Raw genomic sequence first — 26,727 nt, 5'->3', positions numbered from 1 at the left:
CACCCTCCGTTACTCACTCACACACACACGCTGCTGCCCCAAAACATATAACCACTCAGATACACGTGACATTATTTTGAAATCATTCCAATGCCAGAGACCCCTCTGGATTACAAAGTCAAAGTCATATCAGCTCCGCGGTCGGTGTTGTGAAGGCATTGTGCATGAACAGACGTGTTTCCTTGTGGCTCCCACTGTAGCTGCCCACCTTCTCAGAATATACTGCGAGAGCCCACATGTATATGTTTTTCACCAAGTAAAATTACAGCATTCCAAAAACGCACTAGACTCAATTTGAGTTTACAAGAGAGGTGTGTCACAGACATAATCTGGGAGTGAAAATAAACCTTGCCTCACAGTAGTAGAACAATAACCCCATGTTCATCAAATCAAACTCCCAACCAAGACCAACAAGGGGGCGAGACCAAGGCTGAGACCAAACTGAATACAGACGCATAAGCCGATTAGATTTTTCAAACAGGGTAATAGATTACAAGATTTATATTTTAGCATTTATTTTAAGTGTATTAAAGCATTAACTACAACGTGCAGATGTGCAGAGCATGAAGCCGCCTGTATGCCACTGAAACTCCAATTTTACAACAACCACTGTGTACGACAAGGCTTTACTTTTGGTACAGATGAGGGTAGAAGGCAGAAATTGTTGCGGAAAACACTCGCCGTCTTTCACACATCGCAGAACCTATGACCCCTTCAAGCTGGAATATGTCGCATTTAAGTTAATCACACCAAATAGTTCCCACAGATCATTTTAAGCCCCTCTTAACAAAATTGGGCCAACACTCTCAGAGGCGTCTTTGTGTGTCAAAGAGCACATGATTGTACTCCGTGAGGATAAAATAAACTTGGACGCGAACACAGTGAGGTGAATTCCAGATAAGCAGATGAATGCAGGCACTTATTTCTCTGTGATATTTTGGGAACTTTCAACAAAAGTACTCAGTATTTTGCACGTTTTTACACTTCCAACAAAGAGTTTTTCCAGAGTTAAAACTTAATGTTAGATGTTCATTATGGACTACCACTTGAAGGTTTGGACACACCTCCTCATTAAATGGTTTCTCTTTATTTTTATGATTTCATGACTATTTACACTGAAGGTTCTCACTGAATGCATTAAAGCCAAGGTCTCCACTACATGATAACAAGCCTGGTGGACGCCGGATCTCTCTTTAAAGATTCACTCTTATGTGTAAAAACCTACTGAAACAAAGTGGAAACATCATCAACACAATGCACCACGCACGTTTTCAAAGAAAAAGAAAAAAACATCATAATGACTGAAGTCCATTGCTTGCGGAACTCAAGTCACACATTCTGGCCGGCCAGATGATTAGAAACATTTTCCTTTTCACCAATTCAGTGAACGTCAAAACTGTCCACTCTGAGTTATTGTTTCTCTATCATACCTTTATTGGCTGCTTTCAATTTCATTGGGTTTTTTTGGCTGTGCCACCACTGATTAAAAAAATAAACAAGTGTGAAATTACTCAAAACATGTTTGATATTTTAGATACTTCTAACTAGAAACTCTTTACTTTGATTTCTGTTTTGCACACCTTTGGCATTCCTGAGCTTCATGCAGTAGTCATCCTAAATGGTGTTCCAGCAGGCGATTACATCATAAAGGGAGCAGGGGGACATTCCGCAACTCTCTTTAGTGATTTACATTGGTCGCCACCTCTGATGGTGCCATGCAGGATGTCACCGTGACTGAAATACACGACCATTTGAGTGTTTTTAAAAAGCAATTGACGCTTTGTTACAGGCAGAACGAGTGCCATCCCATGGTGTCAGGATATACAGAGGAAGGCCAAACATGTGCTTCAATGGAAAACCTAATGCATCAACATGCAACGCTGAAGGCAGCCGTCAGTACTGGACGAAAAAGTTCACTTTCCCCAGGCCAATATATTACGCCATAGGAGTGAGGATGGGTTTTTTCTTTCTTTTATTTTCCTTTGCTACATATTCCCATATATACTGCTTCATATCTGTGATGTCTTCAGTATATATCCTTAATTTAGGAAGTAGTGAAGTTTCAAAAAAAGACACTGAATCAGACGGTGAGTCCAAACTTTTGACTTGTTTAGGTTTGTGTCGTATACACTTGCACTTAGCAAATGCAACAAAAATGAATGTGCGACAGTAACATGTCTCACCTACATGTTTATTTCATTTCATCACAATCTAATCTAATCCGATCTATTTTGCACAGAGTAGAGATGGTTTCGAAGGTAGGTGAATAAATGATTCATAATTAGTAAACCAGTTTAATATACGTTGCCCCCCTCCACAATGGAAGAGCAGGAGTCTCTTATGTTGACCATGACATGAACCTGTGAGGAGCTCCACCTAAGACCCACCTTAACAGGCCGAAGCCAATTTTCTTGCTCTTCTTTTCATTGTCTTCCAAGTCGTCTGCTTTCTTCTTCTCCTTCTCTTTCGCTTTCACTTTGTTCTTGTCCTTCTTCTTTGTTTTGGCTTTCTTCTTCATGTCTTTTTTGCTCTTCTCATCCCTGTGTTCTCCCGCGCCCTGGCGGGATGAGCCGCTTGCAGGCGTGTCCCGGCCCGAGCTGTGCTCTGAACCTTCATCTGGAGGGAGGAGATGGAGGAAAATTAAGCTTCCTCTGATGTCACTGCTGTGATAAGACAAAACATGACAGGAGCTTTGGCTTCTTTCACCCTCTGCCATATTTAATACAGCTCGTCTCTGTCCAATTAACAGGGCCATTGTGGCTTAAGGTATGCAGAGATTGTTCATCATCATCTTCCAGAGAGACACACACAACAAATCAGGATACAGATTGAGATAGACTCTATTTCATATATTAGCTCAGGTAGGGTAGAGAGTGTGCCTCTGGTCTAGTCTACACTGGGCTTATAAACTTTAAAGGGATTTAATTAACTGGAAGCCAAAAGGAACATTTTCAAAGTGTAACAGTGACGCTTCATTACCTCCCGACAGACTGCAGACCTGCTACAGAATAACAATGAAACTGAGCACAAGCCACTTGTCATATTATATTATCCAATAAAATCAAATTAGTTCCTATAATGAAGATTGTACTTGGTGTGGAGATTCACTTCAACATTAATTACAAAGTTTCCTAGAAGATCGAGCTCCATTTATTCGTACTTGTGTTCACAGCTGGACGTGTCCTAAAAAGTGATGCCACCTAGATAGGAGGACGGACTGTTTTCCTCATGCGTTTGTTTGTCAAGTTAAATCATGTCATCAAAATTATAGTAAAATTCAGGCCTCACCATAAAATGATGACACCCATCTGACACAACACTTTACAGACACTCATTTTAAAATCAAAGCCAGACAAATACTGACTCGCCACTTGACACTGGAAGGAAGAACTGGAGGGCATTTCAAAGTGCACTCCGTCAATTAACAGCTGCGATCTCAGTGTTTAACATTCGACGTGATTTTGACAGATGAGGCCAGTGGATGCGTGTGAGTGGTGTTGACGTGTCTTATTAGTCCTCGCCAGCGTGTACTGTGGTGATCTGAAGCAGCCCGACTCATTACTCTGGTGGTGACTGATAAGAGTTTGCTGCTAATAACACAGCTGGGAATTGCACTGCACCTCGCAGGGAAACAAACTGAGAGTCGACCATTTAGCTCCTGTATTAATATTTAAAGCAACATCACGACTCAAGACGGATCATATATTGCAGCGGAGGGCTGCCTGCCACGCTGGCTCCTAAACCCCACTGGAGGGAAAATGGTAATATGATGTGTCAACAGTGTTATTAAGTTTGCTTTGGAATTAGAGGTCATGTTGGCAGACTATTTTCTATCTCAAATGTGGTATCCACATAAAATGACTCACAATGTGATGCAGCTGAGCTTGGGAAATGGGCGTGTTTTACAGCAGAGAATCAATGAACAGAGACGCGTCACTTACCATCATCGTCCTCAGGCGGGCCATCATAGGATTTGTCAATGGCGGCCCTGAAACTCTCGTTGCATCCTCTTCCTCTGACCATGTTAGGACGAGGGCGGTGGAAGGGAAGGACTTCGTTTATTTTGTTCACCTCTGAAATGGCAGTCTGCAGACTCTCCAGTGAACAAGACTTCTTCAGACCAAGAGTGGGACCAATTCCCTCTGGAGACAATAGAGCTGGCAGAGATTGAAGCAAAACTTGGTGACTATGAAAAGACAGAAGCAACAATGGGACAGACACATTTAAAATAAGTAAATACATAAAAGAATGACTTACAGTTACTAAAATAATACTCATGGAAATGTGATGTGGGTTTAATTTTGCGATCGATGGAGGTTGATTTAAAGTTAACGCCATGGAGCTTAAGAGCAAAACGTCTCTACTCTTTATGAACATACACATGCATATCGAGTTGCAGTGAAAAGTTTTTTATTTTTCCTATGGAGAGGAAAAGTTTCCACATTAGATGAAAACAAAACACAAGCAAAAACACAAAAACAAAAAGCCTTTCCGAAGTTCATCGATGAGAAGTCTGTCTCGTCACATGAGTAAGATCAGCAGAGCTAACTATGGTATTGTTTTGTCTGATGGGGTGCTACCAGTTGTCCATCCATCATTTCAAGTATTCTGTAGAAGATATTACTGAGGGAAGGAGGGCTGCAGTGGAAGGGATGATGAATGATGACTGTATGAAAGCAACAACCGGAGCATTCCAGAGAGAGAATATCAGACTTGCTGTAGTGGGACCCATTACCTCCAGTAAACACCGTTAGCAAGTGTATATATAGCCAGCCATAACCTTGCATGTCATGTACAACTAGTACTGTTCTACGTACACTGTTGCTGCTACACTGCTGCAAAGCTACTGATTTGCTGGCGGGTGTTGGTCCAGGTTCAGTTTGGAGCCCAGAGAGATTTATGGTACTTACAGTAGAGTGACTGTGAAAATAAAACAGTAGGCATACGAAGGTGTGTGGCCTCCTAGTTTGGTTTAGCACCATTTGGCATCTTCATCATGATGGCGGGTAAAACAGGGACACAAGGGACGACAGCAGGGAGGGAGCAAATCAAGTTTCCCCCCGGGGGAGAGCATAGTGGAGAAAAGGGAAGAAGGGAGGATGCTGGGCTTCATGCCAGCACAAAATACATCACACATACGCAGATGCACACACACACTCAAACGCACACGCTCACGTATTTTGGATTCCTTGCTGGCTCTTTCTTGTCAATACGATGCCACTGTGATTCATGATAGCTAAAGCAGAATCACTTTAGCTAATGATTCCCAATACACATGGCTGCTCCAACTTTGTGTGTGTGCGTACGTGTGAGTGTGTGTGTGTTGTCATCGGAGCAGAGATGAGATGGCTGATGTGACTTCCACATCTATTTAAACAACCATTAAGCAAACACACACACACAGACGTGCACCTGAAGAGTAATAGCACACTGGGGATGTATGCACATGCATAATGTAAGTGTTCTGCAGGGTGAGAAGACGGACAGAGGCCAGAGTGAGCCGTGCTTCAAACAAAAACTGCCAAGCATACATTCACTTCTATACTGAAGCAGTTTCAGTAATACCAAGCAAATTTAGTATGGACACTGTAGTACACTGTAAGTAGCACTCCAGGACATTTCATCGACAAAGGACCTTAGAATAGATCAGGGATAGGATTGAAGTGGCTAAGAAATTGAAGTGGTGACTTTCAATTTCTTAGAAACGTGATGCACGTAATAAAGAAACCGTATTGGATCAGTGCGTTCAAGATCAACAGGCTTCTACTTCTTGTCATGATAACTCCAATGGTGTAGTCGTGACCACCTCACGCAACAGTCATCATGTGACTAGTGGCAACACTCCTTAGTGTTTGTCTTCATAAGACCGCTGTCCACCAAAGCACAACCACTACAGGCACAAGGTGTTTCACGATCACACTCTTCCTCTGGGAAATTGACAACACCAGCCAGAGGTGACCACAGAAACCTTTCCAATCTGGACTGACTGCATCATGATACTGTAGGAACACGTTTGATTTGCTGAAAGGTGGAACACTCATCAACCTAGATGGTCATTGAATTTACCTGTTTTAACACCTCTCCTTTACAGGTCAGGATGTAGTCTGAATAGGGCCCATTCTGTGTTTGCAACTTGGTCACCTCAGAGATCAAATAACACATGAGTTCTAGAGAGCGACATCCGGATCTGGCCTCCTTTGTCCTCCTCATCAACCCTGCACATTCCTTAGGGAGCTGGTTTTGTACTGAACTATGTCTTAAGGTCCCTTCCAGTGGCTGTCCACTGCACAACTTTACCAACAAGCACCACACACCAGCACAAGTCAACCAACGTGGCTACATAGTATGGCACCCTACCCAGGATCTTCCTATGCATTGGACAGGCAACTTCCTTGATCTATGCACATTCATTCCACTTTCCAAGAGTCCAAGATGAAGCCTTGGGTTTTGGTCCATATAGTATGGATCTTTTTCATATGGCACTTAAAAGAATCAAGTATTAAGAGGGTTTTGTGAAAGATCTTCCTCACACTGGTGAGCATATGCATATCAATATGAGCAAGAAAGAAAATTAGAAAGAACCATAGACCACGTCTCTGACCTCTAAATCAAAGCTAGTTTTTCTGCAAAGGGTTGAATGAAATAAGAAAATAAACACGATTATGAAGTTTAATGGTGTCAGGCTCACAGGGACTTAACACGGAGCATGCGCCTATAAAAGCACACACAAGCCCACTTTTGGTTCTGCCAATAAAGTATAATGCTGTGGGAAGCAGGATTTGTGTCACAAATGTAATTACTGCTGTCCAACTTCAAGATGATGGAATTAAGCTGCTTTTAGGGAGCGAGGGAGAAAGAAAGAGGGATGACGATGATGACAAGTGACAAAGTGGTTTGCTGAAAATGATATGAGCAAACAGGATTGGCGCAGAGAACACACTTAGATGATGCACAAACACAACGACGGGGACAACACCTCACACAACAGTGAAGTGAGTAAAAAAATAAAGCTTTTTTGCCCATGCATTATGATGTAGACACAGTAAATGAGAGGAATTTAATACCTTAATCAATTGGGTCTATATAGATGTTTTTTTGGCCACTGCAATTTTATGGCACGGAAAACAGAAAAGATAAAACCACTGCTCATTTCTCTCGTTCATGAAATTAAAACAAAATAACAAAAAAATCTCCTGCTTTGGCCCTGTGTGTCCAGGCCATCTACATGATCACAGTTTCGTTTTCTTCATGGCAGCAACAAACCAGCAGCTCAGGTCAAAGCGTTGGTTTAAGACAGATGCAGGGGAGTTGATCGGAAGACCTGGTGACTGGTCACTTGGATAGATGTCATTGAAGATGACACCACCCATTACAAATTATCTGAGCTGGCAAAGAACCAAATTCATGAGCCCAAAGAAAAAAAGACATTCCAATGTTAACTGACCACTTTACATTTGTGTAGACTCCAATGACACCACTCCCCATCTCAGGCACCTTTGTGAAAATAGCATGGTTCCACAAAAGTACAAAAGTACAATGACTGATCCAGGCAGACTTGCCACTGCTGGCCTTCCAAGCACTGGACCTCCTCAGTTGCAGAGTTTGCACGGAAGCTGTGCAGAGTGAAAGAAGCAAATTTACAGGAGGGCAGTCCTGTACCATCCCCTGGGCTCCTAGGCAGAACCTCAGAAGAGAGACTGATGGCAAAGCCTGTGTGAGCGGTAATCTAACTCATCAGTCACATACATACAGGTAACGATTTTCTGCACTTTCCTGGATGTCTTCTGTGGCCATCACCAAAGCAAAATCCTTGCATTGACACATACATGGGAATTAGGATTCTCACAATAATGGAAGCTGCATGTATCCTGTCATAATGCTGATTTTGTGGCAGTCATGTCAGAAACACATTGGTCAAAAATAGGGTTGCAAAGGAGTGTAATAATTTCTGAAAAGTTTCTGGACCACCAAAAAAAATAGAAGGCCTTCTTTGTGTTTGTAATATTGTACATATTGAAGCGCAAAATAAGGCACGACACGTTGTTTAAACATGTTTATGATCTTCCACTCAGCCTCTGCCAGATCCAGTCAGGCCTGCCTTCAAGGTACTGTTGACTTTGAAGTCTGTAGTGTGTGTGTGCAGAGTGCTACCTCTACACTGAGGAATATCCACTGCTCCTCACAGTGTCAAGACACCATTTGAATATGGACCTCAGTGTTTATCAATGAACTTCACTTGGAATGCGTGATAGCTCTAGCGCAGTTGAATTCTCCGGCAAAAGGCGGCTTAACTGCCGCAGTGATGATGGTTGTTGGGCACCCTCCATCTTGGCTGTCACAGTCCTGTCGCTGAAACACCACAGCGTGCGGCTTCAAATGGATGGTCAATCTATTTCCACTGTCGTGCAGTCTTTACAAGAACACACACAACTTGATGTGCGTGGAGAGCCGTCCATAAGGATCATGGATTAGTGGTGATCCATTGCATCACTACTATTTAAACATTTAACACATATGTTTCCCTATTCTATCATTACCCTTTTTTTTAGTTGACAAACTAAGACAATCTGTGCCTTCAATGTTGTTTCTGCTTCAGGCATGAGAGTGTTGTCCAGTGTTGCATAAAGCCTCGGTGCATGTGATGGAGGTATGTACAGTATCTGTCGGGGTGTGGAGGAAATAGCCTGGCAGGAAGCAATGTACTCTGTGCATGTGATTGAGGAATGCCATGAAGAGTCAAGTGTATCTTAATAGCATCAGTTTGTTTTAGTCATGATTATGCTAAAATATACTTTCCTTAACTATATTTAAGTTCCCGATGAAGAGCCAAACCTCAACTTTGAAAATTTTGATGTAACTCCTGTTAATCGCCTGTAAACAAAATGTATTACCATGAATTCCCAAGTTCTTGGAATTAATTGAAAAACAAAAAGTGTTGTGATATACCGTTGTGAAATTGCGATACATCAAAAAGGAAAAGCAAAAAAGTTTTCCACTGGCCTCACCCACAGCACTCCAACTGTCTGAAACTAAAAGAAGGATATACAAGAAGCTGTGGCTCCTCAGCGGTATTTATTTACAGATCTATATCTGGCCGAGACAGATGCCTCACTTTCAAAAGCAAGACTGCAAACTCTCTTAAATGAATCCATCATATCGAATATAACTGATTATCTTAAGACAAGAACAAATGGTCCCCGTCTTGTTCTGCCTCTGCCTTAAGCGTCATATAATCTCCCATGCAGCACATGTCATTGATAAGAGTGCAAAGTCTGATTGAGATAAATGGCCACAGCAGCAGGGAAAGACAGCGCTGACCATCTACTGATTACTGCTCACTTTCAGTGGCTCATGAGGAACGATGGGACCAGGTCAAAGGGCTTTCAATACACAAAGGCTTACCGGTAAACACAAACACACATAAAAAGAAATACTATTCTCCCCGTGACAAATCCAAACATCAATCCATGTCAGCCTAACAAGGTGGCTTTCAGGTTAAATCCGCTGTAAAGTCTGCAAAGCTGGAAAGGCAAGGAAACAATGGAGAACAAGGGAAAGTCGAGGAAAAAACAGAGATAAGAAGAAAAGAGGGAAACAATCGCGGCAGCAGAGAGGGATACACAGAGACGAGGCTCTCAATAGACTCGCTGCTGGCAGTGTTGGCTGTGTGTGACTGTCATCAAAGTCAGAGTTGCACTGGGGAGTGATTCAGACAATAGTGCACCACTCTCCCTCAGCAACACATGCACACACATTCTCAGAGAGATGATGTTCCTTCTAAGCTGCTGTGTCTGTTTGTCAGTCTCTAAGCTTGAATGGTGTTGGCAGGAAGACCAAGAGTGAGTGACGAAAGAATGAGCCAGAAAGAAAGGAGTGGAGGAAAACAATGTGGCACTGTATGCCAGATCAGGTCAACCTAACACTAATATACAAATTGTGAAATATAACATACAAAAAGACACATTTGTTGCACAATATAAAGTGGTTTTTAAAAGACGAAAATCTTTGACAAATGCCATTCCATGACTTTTTGGTGGGTGATTTTTAATTTGAGTCAAATTTGTAGATGAACTAAAAAGCAGCAGTTTTCTGACCCAGTGTTTATTGTTATGTTTTTGGGGTTTTTTTTTCGCTCCAATTAATATTTGGGGGTAAACGACTTCAGCATAAGGACATAATTCAACATTCTTACAACACACATATATCATCAATAGAGATATTACAATATAGAGAGAGTGCCCATCCTTTTGCAATATTGAAATAATAATAATAACAACAACAACAACAACAATAATAGTAATAATAATAATAATAGTAATAATAATAATATTTTGGTGTTGTTTATGAATAATTCTAATATAATTTGAAATTAGATTAGACCACATTAGATTAGATAGCCTTCATTCAAGTGATCTGTTAAAATAGGCCTCTGCCCATCATCAAGTTTGAAAAATGTTAACCAAAAACAGGCCTGCTCAGTGAGGGGGCGTGGCTTAGATGCCTGTAGGCATAGCAAGAAAAAGGATGCAAGCCATTAAACAGGAAGAAGCTTTTCCAGCAGATTGTATGGTTAAGCATATGCAGAAAGCAAATGGGACTTTCTCAGTCTTAAGCTGCCCTCCCAGGTAGGTGCGCAACCAAATTAATAATTTTTTGTGGGAAGAGACCCAGCCTTACTGTCAAGTCAATCATTTCCCAAAGCTACCTACAGCACCTTTAAAGATGAAGGTGTACGTAGTCTTTCAGATCAGTAACAGTAACTCTGACCTTTGAACTGGCTATGGTCTGTACAGGCTCTCTTTTAGTGTTTGTGTGACAGAGCAAATCATCAGAAAACAAATGATGCGACTGAGCTGCTGCCTGTTTTGGTGGGATAAGTTTTGCAGAGAACGTTTTCTATACATACCTTATACCTTCAGACAAAGCAGGGTCACAATTCCCCCTCCTTCCAGAGAGTTTTAAGAGAGTTTAATTATTCCTTTTTAATGCAGTGCTGGCTCCTGTTCTTAAGAGGGGAAACAACTTTGATATAGTGATACAGATTCCCTCACAGAGAGCTCTGGGCAGTCCCTGGCAACAAAGGGAAAAAGATGGGGAAAGAAACACAGCTGCAACCATTTGCTTTATGTCCCATCAGCAATTTTCCTTCAGTGCAAGTGTTTGATTGTAGTGTCCTACTTTATATTGCTTGAGGAAAGAATCAGTCTGCAGTTGCAAATAATATGGACCGTTGAATTCTGTTTGGTCCCCGTTGCTACACTGCTAACTGGTGGAGCCAGGAAAAGATTCACTTTATTAAAACAATAAAGTGTGACAGTACGCACACATTTCTCTTGTTTCCGTGCGCTGCATGATAGTATTACACTGCGTTTCCCACTAAATGATTAAGACTTTCTGTGGTAAAGCCGCGCCAGGATTTTTGTGGGCTCCGGAGGGAAAATAACATGTGACTCAAAATTTAAATAAAGAATTCTCAGAACTGTTTTTTTTCTGACCTCCCACACTTAAGGCCTCACCCATCCTTGACATCACTCACGCAGTTCAGACTGTGTCTAAGGTAGAAGTGTGTCAAATATCAAATTATACAAAACTGGGATGGTAACAAAGTCACTCACACTGTTACAGTGTTGTTATAACCAGGCTTATCATAAGATAAATATCTATTTAATATGAAAGGCCACTGGTCAATTTTCCAATTTCTAAGGATGAATTTCTAGTCATCAGTTGATGATGGGTGGAAGCACATTCTCGATTAGGAACTGTGCTCAATCCCAGTAGAAAGTATTCAAGTATCTTGGGTTCTTCAATACCAGGTAGGCCAAGTGGTCAACAGAAAGAAAACATGGTCCATCCTTGCCAAGAAAGTGCACAGAAGAAAGGCAAAACTCTTGAATAACAGGGCAGAGTCCATTTCAATTCTCACTTGCAGTTGACAACCTTACATAGTCATCAAAAGATAGAGCTCGGATCCAAGTGGCCACTATGAGCTTGTCGTCACAGGACTCTCGTACTTGTTAGATATAGGAATGGTTATTGGATTGATATACTCAGGATCCTTCCACAGTCTCTCACTGGTGAAGAATTCTGGGTATGTTCAACTGGAAGGAAGCCAAGGAGCACCTCCACCTCTGGAATTCTCAAGGAGGGATGGAGAATATTTTGAGGCGAGGAAAGTCCTCTTGGCTGTTCCCCAGCTCCAATGTTGGGTGGATGGATGGATAGTCATTGGAAAGAAACGAGCAGATTTAACTTGGAATTGACCTGTTCCATTTTTTAAAATTGTGTTTGGCACTCCTTTCTGACAATCCAAACCATAAAGAGTGATCTGACATGTGCGTATGTAAGTAAGGGTCAACGTTTTTCAACCGGTGTGGCGTGAGAAATGATCCAGTTCCACTTCATTTGTCCGGAGATAAAGGGGGGCGATATGACTACATTAAATCATGAACAATTAGAACATGTTTCAATAAATAAATACATCATGATATATTTTGCCACATTGCCCACCCATGTCTGGAGACAATTGAAACAAATACTGTACATTTTCTGCAATTTGTTTCTGCAAATAGCATGGCAAAATAACAACAAGTGTCAGTAGCTGCAGTTTATCACAATTAATAGGGATTTTCTATAGGAGTTTAAGCACAAGTGCACTTGGGCCGAGGTTCCTTTGGTGGTGCGCGTCGGGATTTTTTCAATGAACCAAGTGCGCCGTGGCTAAAAAAAAAAAGGTTGAAAAACACTGCCATAGACCACCATCTGAAGACCATTAGAAATAAAATGTCTCAAACATGTTTTCCGGCTGTACACACCACATATAAAATTCTTTTTGCACAGACTACCTGCATGACAGTTGACACGACTGTGGAACTGGTCAGGAGAATAAAATGAACACAGTGCATCAGATGTGTGGTGGACTGCACTTTTAGATTCAAGTAGCTGCAAATGAAATGTGGGGGACTTGAAAGCACAAAGAGGGGATATTAAAAAGGAAAAAAAAGCTATGATGTGGGCAGCAACTTAGGTGAGAGATTTTTAAGTATAATGCATTTCCTCCATCTCTGACCCTGAAGGGCACTTTTCCGGTGGCTACACAGGCTACAACATTCTGTTCATGATTCATTTGCTCTACAACTTTGGATCATGTTCACATTTCTATCAGACTTTTTGATGTATCTTTTCTGTTAGTATTCTGTCACTTCAGGGAGAATAGTGTTACTGTATAAGACAAGGTACAATTGCTGACAGGAATGTGGTATATACAGTACATTTTTAACATCTCTCCTTGTTTTATCAAACACTATTAATTTCCTCATTAATTTCCATATTCCGCAAAATTGAAATAAAAGTTGGGTCTCTTTTTTTGTTTGAGGGAAGTGAGTCTAAATAACTCCAATAGTTAAGATATCGTATGTTCCTACAAAAAGTCATACTGTAATTATTGTTCATTGTTTTTAAAAATGGCAGCACAAAAACAGTATAAAATGGTTAACATGACCTGATGCTTGAAATGTGCATGATCCAACTGTGCATTTAATAAATGTCTCGAGAGCAAATATTATCAAACCTTTTTTCTGACTTATAACTTGTACGTAGTAAAACTTGACCTGTTTTTGATGAATATTCTGACCAGCTCTCGCTGATCTATTTAAACAACTCTGCTGTTGTTGCTCTCTTTTGTGTAGTCACAACACAAAACAGATGATGCAGCAACTCTATCAAAACTGTCTTTTTTTCCTCTTATTTAATCGATAGTGTGTAATTTTGGTACCTGAGTTGTTTCCAACCAAAGCTCCGATGTTGCTCTCATCAGCCACTGAAAGGAAAAACAAAAATGAATATTTTCAAGCACAGTGAAGAAACTAATATTTGTTTGTCGCCTCCTGTGTCTGCAAGTGCAGACCAACGCTCACGTTACTGATCTTTGTCTGGTTTTAATAGATTACTCATTTCTCATTCATCGGAGGAGCAGCAGCGTCCTCCCAGTGATGTTTATTCAGCTTCTCTGCTACTGAAGCAATTTCCTTCCCTCCGCTTCTCTCTCACTTCATTTGTCACCAGACCTCCCTGTGCTCTTTCAATCTTTCACCCTCTCTCCTTCTCACCACTACATCTCAGTCAGTGCTTTCATCTGTGGCTCCATCACCTTTTGCTCCCTGATTGTTATTGTTTCTGGAGTTACGTTCATTCCCTCCTTTCTCCCTTCTCCCTCCTTTAAGCACGGCTGCTACCAACACGTCCCTCCTTTCTCTCCATACCTCTTTGTAGTTCTTCGCGTCTCAAAAGCCACAAAATTGCTCAACGCCATCAAGGAATGGCGGTCGACAGCCAAGACACACAGGCATTACGATCCGAAAAACCAAATGGTAATATGATTTCTATCTGAAAATATGCTTTCAGGCAAGAACAAAGTCTGAAGTGTAATTCTAACTGAGTGTGTGTGTGACAGCATCTGTCTGCGGAAAATTATTATGAGTCATTAAGAAACAGCGATTCAGGGAATATTTGTGAATAGTGTATGAACCCACATTCAGCGCATTCGCAGCTGCCACGAATGCAAGAGAAAAGGTTTCAAAGGCTTGCATGTCTAACATCCAGAGATCTTCATCATGTAAATGTGCAGCTTCAGTGATTTTTTTAAATTGATTTCTTATATATATAATCATGCCACGTTTGTGTAGCAGTACAGCAGGTTATTTGAACCACTCTATCCAGAGTATTAAATAAAATTTAATGAATGAAACAGCTGCTAAAACACTGCACAACAGAATGATTGTTTCATTATTAGCATCCATGTGGATTCAAGCAGCAATCTTAAACTATTGAAGCTTTTTCTTGACTTTCTATTGATCATGCAAAATGGAAAATATTAGAACTGACAAAAAAATGGCCTTTTCCACACTCACTGCATCAACAGCTGTTCATTTCAATGAAAAAAAACAGCATCTCCGAAGTCACTTTTGGTTTGTCCTTTTACTTTTTACTAGTTTTTTTCCTATGGAAGATCATACCCTTCAATACCGTGGAAGCATATTTAAGTCAGTCATGACAGTGTTAATGTACTGCTTGAGCTGACAATGTTGAGCCAATGGTTGCATCTTTCTGGACACAATAACAAACCATTTCTCAAAGAAAAAACATGGACTACAATAGTTTACAGTTAAACATTCCAAAATAATTTGACATTGTAAAGTATAAAAAGGCTGATTCATTAAAGTCAACAATAATTTTATCGCCTCACAGGGGGAAAGGACTGAATGACCTACAGTACATTCATACTTACTATTCAACCAATGGCTGCTTTTGGGGCATAGAAGTGAAAAAACTGGAGACAGGTAGTATTATATATATGGACATGTCAATCATTTCAAAGCCCTCCCAGGAGACGTTGATGAAACAAAAGTTATATGTAACCACTATAAAGCTTACTTATCACCGTAGTACATCTAGTCTCAAATAACTGACTACAAGACATCCAAGCAGAAGTCAGGGAAACTAACAAATGCTATAGCAAAGTGACCCGCTAAATATGATTACTAAAGCATATGCATGTCGCAAGGAATGAGAGCAGAGTATCAAGTCAAGTGGAAGCAAGATGACTGGAGAACTGGAGACTATTTCACATTGTGAGCGAGTAAAATCACCTCAAAGTTGCAGTGCATTATACTGATGAATAGTGGAAGCGCTGGTGTTTATTGTCACTATGATGCATGTTTAATTCTTTATTTCGTTATTGCAAAAATAGTATACTATAACAGCGAATGAATAGCTATTTTCAAAAGTTTCAGAATTGTTTGCAAGTTGAGAAAAACAAAAGCTATGTCTTGCAGTTAGACACTGCTGCACCATGAAGGTTTTTGCCCTTTGATAAATGTGTCAGTGGTATACCTGTTTAAATGAAATACAAAAAAAGTCACTTCTTTTAGGATTCATTATTCTCTACTTTTTAATTTGTAACTGCATATACAAAAGTGTTATTAATCACAATTAATGATGGAGCATGATGCGTTTAATTACAAATTTAAAAATTAATAATTGCCGAACACTAAAAAAAACACAAGAGCAGCATCCACGGAAGATTGTATTAGACCAAATTGAGGGGGTATGTTTTTCATGTAAACTGTGAGCCATTGTTTAAATGTTAAATCTGATTTTCTGAACATTCCAGATTGAAATCCTTCATGCCTCTTGAAGTGCTGGGACAATGCAAATCTATCACCACATTCCATGTAAAGAGCCTCCAGAGCTAAAACAATATGGATTTACAAATACTGTATTTAGTTCCAAGCAGAATCTACCTTAGAACAGTACTGTGGTGCTGATCACATGAAAGCCAAAATGCATACATTTCATTTGATTAAAAAATAGCCCCGTCAAGAGTTGAAGTTTCGTTTTGAACTGAAATTAAAAAAAATAAAACGTTTGTCGTAGCCATCTTCATTGTAATCTGATTCATCTGAGTGATGTGAATAAAAACTGATTTCTGATACATTTGAAATCATAGGAGCAGAAAGACACTCAGTTAAGCATGTGGTCATTTGCGTAAAGTGGTATTGAGGTGTGTTGGAGAGACATTGTCACACAAACGTTAGTAAACCAAGCGATTAGTCCCAACAGCAAGTTGTGCCACCATGCACTGTTTCATCTGCATTTCACGCTCTCTGTCTTTGTGTTTGTGTTCAGTATTTGTTAATGTTCATCAGAATGGTGTGTGCACATGATGCACTTGCATTTCAGAACTGCATGCAGCTGTCATGCAAAGCAGCCACAAAAATCGAAATTTGTTCCCACCAGTGTGTTGCTGGCTCTGAGTCGTACCCAAGTCCATGCTTTTGGAAGCCTTCACATGCTGGAAGTGGCGCTTGTCTTGACTCGGGTTCTGGTTGGGTGACTGTGGCTGCGCTGAACTCGAGGCTTCCCTGAAACAAAGACAAAAATGTGGACAAAAAGCTTCTGAATCCAAAATCCAGAAAAAAATCTTTGTAGTTTAGAAGTCATGGTTTGCTTTCATGTTCCTCTCTTGCCTGAGTTAGTTTCTTCTTCTTGGTTAGGTTAGTTTCTCCTGAGTGTGCAGTGACAACATGGTATCTCTCCACAGGCACCACATGTTGGCATGTGGACTTTTTTGTCCAACGGTGATTCAAAAGTCAGAATTCTGCGCTGCATGTTGACCCACTACACTTTCCATTGAATGAAATGTTTCCCCTCGCACGTCCAAGAATGAATGAGAAAACAAGCCACATTGAATTTAGTGTTAAAAGATCGCAACCTTAAGTGGCGCCACCCCATGTCTTAATCCTTGTCTACTTGACAACCCTGCATATGTGATGCCTTGAGAACGTGCTGGCGATGACAAACATATGTCTTTTGTTCATGAGTATCCCAGATTCAGTGACGCTTCAGACACTCCTGGGGTCCACTGTACAACCCACCTCTCCTTATGGTGGGAATACTGTTTTGAGTTCCGAAACTCCTGGTGTTGGTAGAGGTCTGCATCGGCATCCTCACCCGAGTGATGGAAGCTGCCATTTATCCCTGTGAAACAAATCATATGTCAGTACATGATGTACTTCACATTTTATATTTTAAATGCCTATGCTTATTACATTTCTGATATTTATTTCATAACAAATAAAACAAAGAATCAACAGTAGAAAAAATGGTAATCAGTGTAAGTAGCAGATTAGTACTATTGTAAATGCTGTGAAAACGTGACACTGAGTGGCTCAAAACTACATAACAGTCTTTTTAAACACAGCTCATGAAATGAGTTAGTTATTATTTGGTTATTTGGTTGCTGCAAGATTAGCCATTAGCCAAGTTGCAACAGAGGACATTTGTGCCAGATCCTGTGGACAAGATGCACAAATCTTTTGATTGTCTACTGCTTTTATTTTGTTATTTCCTGAGTTCCGGTGTGTGGTTTCAACTGGGTCTGATCTCACAGACAACCATGACAAACACTACACAGTGGCTGACACAAAGTTTTAAAAGTTGCGCATAAATTGTAGGCTTTTTAGGCTACAGATAAGCAAACTTTGCACTTCAGCAGCACTTCATCGCACAAACTAGTTGGAGTTATTTTTGTTTCTGTCGAAGAATAGATGCCAACAAAGGAATCAAGTCCTCTCTCTAGGATGTGAGTGAACATCCCGCCGCTCAGTTTACTTCAACAGCAGAACTTGCACAAAGCTTGAAAACAATTGGGTGTCAAGCTGATGACAAAGAAAATCCACCCAAGCACAATTTACCTTGGGTCATCACTTCTTCAAGCACACATGGTGATCAGTGATTGCACAGGTGTCGTCTCCACAGCGACTGGCAGGAAGTACAAGATCTAAAGATGTCACCTCTTCTCGTCTCCATTCCTCTGCACTAATCACCTACTTTGTTTTGCACCCGTTCGCTTTCCTGCAAAATGGTATTTGGACTGTCATTTATCTCTCCTCTCAGATCTCTCATAAATCACTTTATCGCCACACTCTTTCTCTAAACTTCCTCTCCCCCTCTCATCTCCTTCACTGCAAGCACCTTAATCAACTAAGCTGTCAAAAACACATTCTTCTTTCACCTTACACGCAATTTTGCGCTCCCTGTCTCTGACTATTTGGTGAGGAAAAAAGCACTTCTCTGTCAAAGAAAAGATCAATGGCAGTTTGCTTCAGTATCAGATGGATGGATTTTATTCCTTTGCACCTGATACTTGCTGCCTTCCCTCTGTTTTGAGCTGCAGCCGCATCATCTCTATCTTGCCGTGCCAGACTCAGCCATCCATACAATGCAACGGTTAAACATAATCATATGAAGCATCAGAGAGTAACCACATGGTGAAAAATATGGTAATTCATATAGAAGTTAGTCTGTTGTTTGGTTTAGTTTATTTTTCAGCAGTACAGAATCATGAAGACCAAACATGAAGATACAGGAAAAAAGCACAGTTTTGCACACCTCAAGAATTGATCCAAACTCTTTTTAGGAAACTTGCTGGTTCTCTTCATGGCTAAGCTCAGGTTTAAAAAAAAAAATGCACTCTGCACAAGGATTTCATTCACACACAGGCTTGCTTGGTCGACGCACGACACGGACCAATCACAACAGAAAAACTGGAATGAGAATTTGCTACAGTGAAAACAATGAAAACTTCTAATTATCTCCTGCAAATAAAGAGATTTATATCTCTACTATTAAAAGAATCATCGAGCAGTGTAAAACAGGAGTTCAATATTATGGCTAGCAAGAAATATACGTGCAATAAATGTGGGCACACCAGCCCTAAAATGACTATTTATTTGTCTCAATATGTCCAACAATATGCAAAGAGTTCTAAAAATGACCTAATGCAATGGGCAGGTGGCGCTCTGGCACAGTGGGGAAACCTAAAATGTCTGTATCATCTGCCAATGTAAACACATGTAGAGTCCGCTTGCAAATTGAAGGCGACAAGCATCTGTGTTCAGTCAGAACAGCAGCGGAGAGAGGCAGTGTCCCTGAGGAGCATCTGGTTTGACAAAATTTCACAAAATTCAGAAATGTTCCATCTGAATTTCCAGATGGAACAAATCCAATTTGATATATCACATTATGGTTCATGCATATTTATTATTGATTTGTTTATATATTCACATTAATGATCTAGTGCACTTTCAACGATCAAAATGCATCTCAGAAACGTGAAAGACCAGATAGGCTCAAAAACTTTGTCAAGAGTGCGAACTACATATCGTAACTTTGAAAGCATTTTGAAAAGGATTAGCCAAAGAGATCACACGCATGGCTGGAAACACCTTAGACGCAGAAGAACGCAATAGAATGAGAGCAGAAATAACATGATTTGGAAATGAATAATAACACAAAAAGCATATAAATAAATAAATAAAGACAATTACATCAGACCTAAAGTGAGGCTCAATCTCATTTATACTAGCTCATCTAATCTGGAGCCTTATTGCAACCCCCCTGAAGAGAGAGAAGCAACGGGTGAGAAAGATAATACGAAAAGACAAAGTGCATGGAAAGGGGAAAAGTGAGATTTGGTTGCAGTTAAATGAGATGCAAAAAAAAATGGATTGGGAGATGAAAGGAGAGTTCTATAAATGTAATCACATTTGCATAAATACATATGTAGAGAGTCATTAAATTCAAATTATTCTGCAAATGCACTCATTACTGCAGGAAGTAATGAAGAAAAAATACTTTAATTTGGAATTCAATGCCACATTAGCTAAATTCAACATGTGAAGTAGTTAATTGGGAGAGTATACTAGGGGACAATAACACACATACAGTACATGGACGGAGAGGGGTTGATTCCTTTGAGTGTGTCGCGGTGTGCCCCAAGTTTGGAAGCAGAACATTTGAGCTTCTAGAATTGAGGACTCAGTCACTATGGCAACTAAATGTTAAACCACAACAAAGCTTGACTCGGGAGTGTTACTGGGGCTAGAGAGTGAGAACTCCATTCTCACTGTAACATTTGTCATTCAAACTCTGGATTGCAACCTTGTGGTTGCATCATGAAATATGATAATAGTCATATTTCGATAATAGTCATACTTATTTACTGGCAAAGTAGTGAGTAATAAAAGCATTATTGGCATCATAAGGCATCATTTTCAAATGTGCATATTAAGAAATTCCTATGCAGTACTCAATGCAAGAATTATGTCATTTAAATTTAAATACACTTTGTCATAAGCAGTTTTTCCAAAGTCTGATTGAAAACATCTGATATGTATTTGACATGACAAGGGTCAGAAAAAAGTACAAATTATGCCATTAATTTTTGAAGGTAGAAACATGCATCAGTAAAGTGGCACGAACACATGCTCAGGGTGAAGTCATCTGAGGTCATCCTGATGCTAAGGAAAATGTTGCCTGCCCACTTTAGCTTCACAGGATTTCAAGGTGCATGAGACTCAGAATAGCTAACAAGGAAGCGCAGAAATACATTATCCACACTGGAGCCAACTTGGTTTCCTTCAGTTGGAATCAGAAAAAGATGAATTTAGGTCTCCACTCCATTTAAAGTCTTTTACACAAACAAGGACGGGACACAACACATGCAGCATAACAGCAATGCGACATTAAAATGACAATCCCAGCAGACTCACCATTAGACACATGCAGACTGTTGTTCAATGTGGATGGGGACATGTGACCATTTGCCTGGCTGATGAATCCTGCTGGATCCGTCATGTGGTTCAGCAGTCCTGGCAGATGTGAGGAGCCGTCGAATGAACAGTTGGGTGACAGCCCATGTTGGTCCTAAAAGATCCGCAGATTGAATGTCAAATTTTGGGACAGAAATGGGACATATTTGTTTAGAGCTAATGTCCAATTTTGGGAAAAAAAATAACAAAAATATTATTTTTTAAAGGCAGAAAACTTAAAAATTAAATGGCATCTGAAATATATCGTAATACCATAAAATATACGATAATAATATCATGAACAAATAACAAAAATAAATGCGATTTGTGGAATTAAGAAACTAAACATTGACTGTACTTTGACAGGCCTGTTTTAATCTGAATATTTCATGGACGTGTAGTAAACCCTCTCAAGGAGTGACATGCACACAAACATGCACTCACTGTGACAGGAATGAAGTTCAGACCTGGAAATGGGTTATGGACATCAGTCCAACCTACCACACCAGTGACACATGCAAGCTGAGCAGACACGTCGGCTTTGGCATGCATGGGTTCATTAAGTCGTGCATCAAAACATGTAACTTAAGATCTGTGTCAGAGCAGAGAGCACAGAGAAGTGATTCAGTGTTCTTTTATGTGCATTACTGCCTTCTGAATTTCATTTGCATACATTTGTCTGAGTCAGCAGAAATTATGGATTCATTAATATCTTAGTATATGCACAACATTCTGGCTGAAAATGGAAAATGTTGGGACTTTCATTTCTGCCAGCCGCTGTGTTCTGGAGAAGTAAGAAAGCAAGCAGACTTGACAATAGTGTGTCAATGCTTTTCTGTCCCCCGTTGAACTCCCTTCCCTTCCACTACGCCCAGCATTTCCCTGATGTCCTGCCAGGAAACATCACTTTTCACTGGGTCCACCCTGACTGTCTCCACGCACACAATCTGGGAATCATTAGAGGAAAATAATGGTGTCAGACCATTTATATTTGTGCTGCCTTTGAGTGACAGAGAGTGTGGTTTGGGGGTGATTCACTTGACAAAACACTGTGTCTTTCACTGCAGACGAGATGCAAAGAAGTGGATTAACCTTGTCGGAGATTATTTACCGTGCTGTCGTTCTGGAAATATGTTTGAATAATTCCATTATCAGATCTGATACTAATCACGACATTAGAAATTCTGCTGAGAGAGTTGATCATCTGTAGTGCATCACTTCACTGCAGCATACATTTCACCAATGAGCACGTTGTTCTGAGCAGCAATAGCGATACTAAAAGCTAAGATAGCAGTATTATCCAGAAAAAGTAATCTGATTACTAAACACAGATTACACCCTTCAATAGGTAACTTATCTGATGAGTCTATCTGCTTTTGGACGTTCCTTTCAGCAGCTGCTGCCAACATCCCCCTCCACCTCATCTTAAAGAGGCCACTGGGGTTTTTTTTGCCAGTACTGACTTTAATGGATGTGGATGTTAAACAGCGATCTCCTGATAGCTTTCATATTTGAGGTGGTGTTTTTGAAGCTTGGTAAAATATAACAGATACTTCAATACCCTGTGGGTCCAGACTCTAAATGTCCATCTTTGATTTGATATGGACTTTTTATCTCAGCTTGTGTTCACCTGGACTTGTTGGGTATTATAATTTTCAGCGCAATATCAGCTGTGTGTCATTTTCATTTTGACATGCCATATAAACTGGGACTGGGAGACATACATATACAGTATATATCATCTGCTTGATGTTAAGAGCTTGATTTGCCATCATACATTGGCAGTCATATTTTTTCTCCATATGTAGACAGCGAAAACACAAATAGATGAGAGGAAGATAAAGGAACATAGACCTGTTGGAACATTCTTGAGAATAACCTCAGAGGCACAGAAAGGGAAAATCAGGATGAATGAAGATTGGACCAATTCATTATTTCTGTCATGAATCTAAATCAATTTCTAGTCCTAGCACTGATATTAACACAATGGACTTCAAATTGCAAAATAAAAAACACATCAAGGAGCCAAAACTTGAAACTATGGGGTAAAAAACAGGTAAAGTCTATGTTCCTTTCTATCTCCCTCTCATCTAATCTTGTCTTCACTCTCTACATATGGAGAAGAAATATGACTGCCAATGCTTGATGGCAAATCAAGCTTTGTTTTCAAGCCAACATGAAGCAGATGACAGGATCCCCAGTCTCAAGCAGCTATTTTAATTTACAAATTAACCTCAATTGATTGACTTCACTTGATCACTACAGGGTGTGAAAAATATATAGTTCTTCCTTTAACCCAATAAAGGCAGCTATAATACACATGATATATAAAAGCAAATTAATTTATTGACATTCAATTCTGAACAGTCGGATGATTCAGTACAAACACTCCTGAAAGGAAAATGGTAACAGTATTTTCTCTTCAGCAGGGAAGGACATGCAGCCACAGTGCTCACTCACACACCGTGTAAATACAGACAAAAAGCCCCAAACACAAAACCACAAATCTTAAGTGTGAAGGCTTTTTTCTACTTCTGATAAGAGCGGTGGAAAAAAGCATGGCGTGTAGAATGGATAGGTGGGTTAGAAAAGCCAGCCTGTGCTGAAAGAGGCAGAGTCAATAGACGCTTGTGAGAAAGAAGGAGCGTTAAAGCCAAAAAGATTTGGCGCAGAGATAAAAAGAGAATAAATGTTTGCTCCTTTGTCATAGATTTTCAGAGCAAGCGTCTGACTCTTGATCCTGGTTTTCCATAAAAATAAGCCAAAGTGCTTCATAAATAATATGGATGAGCTGGTGCTCCTCTCTGTCCAGGTTTTAATTAATACAGCTTTTAAATACCCCAAAACTTCAGCACAGTGAAGCTACAAATCCACTCAGATCCAAACGTGCGGGCCAATAGACGTGTGTGTATACTGTACCTTGAGAGCCCGCAACACCACCAGCTGGATCATCCCTCTCACGTTCCCTTCGTGAGACATGGAGCGTCTGAGAGTTTCCATGGCCTCGTGATTGGAATGTCCGAGCAGCGACTCTCCATTGACTGCGACAAGCTGATCATTGATACGCAGCCGGCCATCCTGTGGAACACATATAGATGCAAGTGGCAACCAACAGATACCAGTTGAAGAATATTGAGTGGTCTTTACCATAGCGACGTAAAAAATGTTGGGTAACTTCAGTGATGTTTCCTGGTCTCAAATATACGAATTAACCATCGCAACGCTGCTAGAGAATGAGTTATGTGCAGGCTGCTTCTGTTTTTTTTTTTACTTTTTATATATATTTATTGTTTCTTCAGACCTCAAATAATGGCAGAAAAATAAGTCTGTAATCATGCTGCAGATATTTTAACCAGGAAAGTCTCCCACCAGATCAGTGCTTGGCATAATACGATTGGAATTCTTCAACATCAGTTGGTCCCACTGCTGTTTGTCAGCTTCCTTTGACTGTTCAACTGTTTGTCAAATTCCTGGTATAGGATTCAAAGCACTGAGAATCATTTGATGGTTAGTGACCCATCCATCTTTCACCAGATCGCATTCCAGAGGGGAATTCTCAAAGGGGTTCAAGTCTGCTGGATACCCTGGCTATGCCAAGTCTGGTGCGCATTAGCATTTATTTCTCTTGTAAGACCTGAGAACCACATTCTGGCATGGACATTTAATGGAATCATCATGTCTCACAAGATCATCAGCCGATTTCACAGTGGGTCAGGTCTGCCTCCAACCAAGACAAGCAGGTACTTTAGTCTATGGCTTTAGTCTTAGGCTCTTCTTTCCTTATTGAGGGGTGTACGATAGAGCCACAGATCAAGACCTGACCACAGCCAGCCCACGCGCCATACCTGGACCTCACTGAAATCTCATGGGACGTGATCGAGTGCAGATACAGTCACCATCCCTTAAACAAAGTTGAGCAGCTTGAGTTGTTGAGCTGTTAGTGGGGACTGTGTGAAAGGGAGATGGATGCGTTCATGTTAATGATGACAAAAGCTTGGGCTCCAAACAAATGAAGAAGGCGCCATCATTTAGTAGGAAACTGAAAAATCTGACATAGTATAATTAACAATCATATTTCAAATGTATCAATGATTGGCGCTTAATTCAGGCTCACAGTTAATTCAGATTATTTTAGACTTTCCCACTTGTGTTGTTCAGTTTCCTTCACATCATGGTGGCAATGTGCATCCTTTGTTAAGTCTATTGTAACTGTTGTTTAATTCCTGTCCATCCTGTGAGCTAACTATCAACTTCACCTCGAGCCACACAACTGTACATTGAACATTCTTGTCACCTTGTATGCAGCCCCTCCGTGAATTATGGACTTGATGAAGATTCCCAGGTCTTCTCCAGTCTCTCGTGACTTGTTTCCTTTGAGACTGATGCCCAGTCCTGCAGAGCCAGTGTCGTTGAGCGGAACCTCAAACATCAACTGCTCCTTGCCACTCTCCACAATGAAGTTAGGCCCGGAGGGGACCTCGTCCTTCTTAGAGAAAGGTGGAATGAAGAAGACAGAAGAGAGAGATGATGATCAGGAAGGCAACTTTCAAACAGCTTAGGGTTCCCAACTGAAGACTGGACATTATTTAAATGAGCCATTTGCTGAGGTAGATGGCGAGTATTTAATGGACAGATGTTTAATAAATCTTACACAGATGACCTGAGTTGCCTGCAATGATGGCAACTGTCATAATTATTTGTACTGAAAAGACACTATCATACTTCAACATGGCCAACACATGGAAGGTCAAGCAACACACAAGAAAAGACAATACTAAGTGTCTAGTTAGATGAAAGATGTAGTCACCTTGTGCATATTTTTTCATCACTTGAATAGGTTGCTGGTGTAATTCTGATTTCGCAGTTCGCAACAATAAGCAGCCATTTATCTCACAGTACTTTTATTACTGTTTAAATAGGCCGCAATAGAAGAACACACCATTTAAAAGACCACTGGTTGTCTACTGCCTGACTGAATTTGGTTCAATTCGAGGAAATCTGAGGAGCGTCTGCTCCTGGATGACGACCAGTCAGCAGAGACACAAACTCGCCTCATCTTGAGAGACCAAATAAAAAGTCAGCTCCACGTTCTAAAGTAGAGCTGATTAAAAGTTTCCAGTAAATTGACAGCTTGAGTAAAAAAAAAAAAAAAAAACAACAGTGACTGAACACAATTTTAAATGAGTGTTCTCACGATTGAAGCTCAGTCTGCACCTCATCACATTTGATAAAACACTGCTCAAAATATGAAGGCAAAAATAATATTCATATATTAATTTATGTAAGATGAAATGTATATGATGCATGCATTTCTGCATTCATACCCTGCAATGAAGGAAAAGGGACAAGCGACTTCTCTGGTACTAGTCATGTGGTCAGTCTTCTTTACTGATGGCCTATTGACAGCGCTAATATTTGATGATCCATCCTTTATGAGAATTTGCTGCGTGGTAATCATTGTCTCGCAATTCTTCTGTCATTTATTTTCTACTGGCAGATGTCATCAGTTAGAAAACAATATACCTTTTACAATGAGATCTTTAAGATGCCAGAGAGCTCTGCTGCCCGCTGGCCTACA

At 40.4% G+C, this 26,727-nt stretch overlaps 1 protein-coding gene across 8 annotated transcripts in view; it reads right to left on the bottom strand.

Moving 5' to 3' along the window:
- Positions 1 to 26,727, bottom strand: part of pard3bb (par-3 family cell polarity regulator beta b) — a 143,783-nt gene that overhangs the window by 61,017 nt on the left and 56,039 nt on the right. For 6 of the 8 annotated variants that reach the window (XM_053876826.1, XM_053876827.1, XM_053876823.1 and 3 more), the window contains 8 exons: positions 25,444 to 25,635; positions 24,069 to 24,227; positions 21,111 to 21,264; positions 17,433 to 17,535; positions 16,792 to 16,919; positions 13,772 to 13,816; positions 3,942 to 4,157; positions 2,388 to 2,616 (listed from right to left, as the gene is read on the bottom strand). In XM_053876826.1, the coding sequence (XP_053732801.1) occupies positions 2,388 to 2,616; positions 3,942 to 4,157; positions 13,772 to 13,816; positions 16,792 to 16,919; positions 17,433 to 17,535; positions 21,111 to 21,264; positions 24,069 to 24,227; positions 25,444 to 25,635 (1,226 nt within the window). The remainder of the gene's footprint in view (positions 1 to 2,387; positions 2,617 to 3,941; positions 4,158 to 13,771; positions 13,817 to 16,791; positions 16,920 to 17,432; positions 17,536 to 21,110; positions 21,265 to 24,068; positions 24,228 to 25,443; positions 25,636 to 26,727) is intronic. The other 2 variants (XM_053876825.1, XM_053876824.1) reach the window with 2 other exon arrangements.

This window comes from Synchiropus splendidus, chromosome 10, assembly GCF_027744825.2.
Source record: "Synchiropus splendidus isolate RoL2022-P1 chromosome 10, RoL_Sspl_1.0, whole genome shotgun sequence".
NCBI classification, from domain to species: Eukaryota; Metazoa; Chordata; class Actinopteri; order Syngnathiformes; family Callionymidae; genus Synchiropus; species Synchiropus splendidus.
Note: the sequence above shows the minus strand (reverse complement) of the source record. Positions and strands in the feature narration are given on the sequence as shown.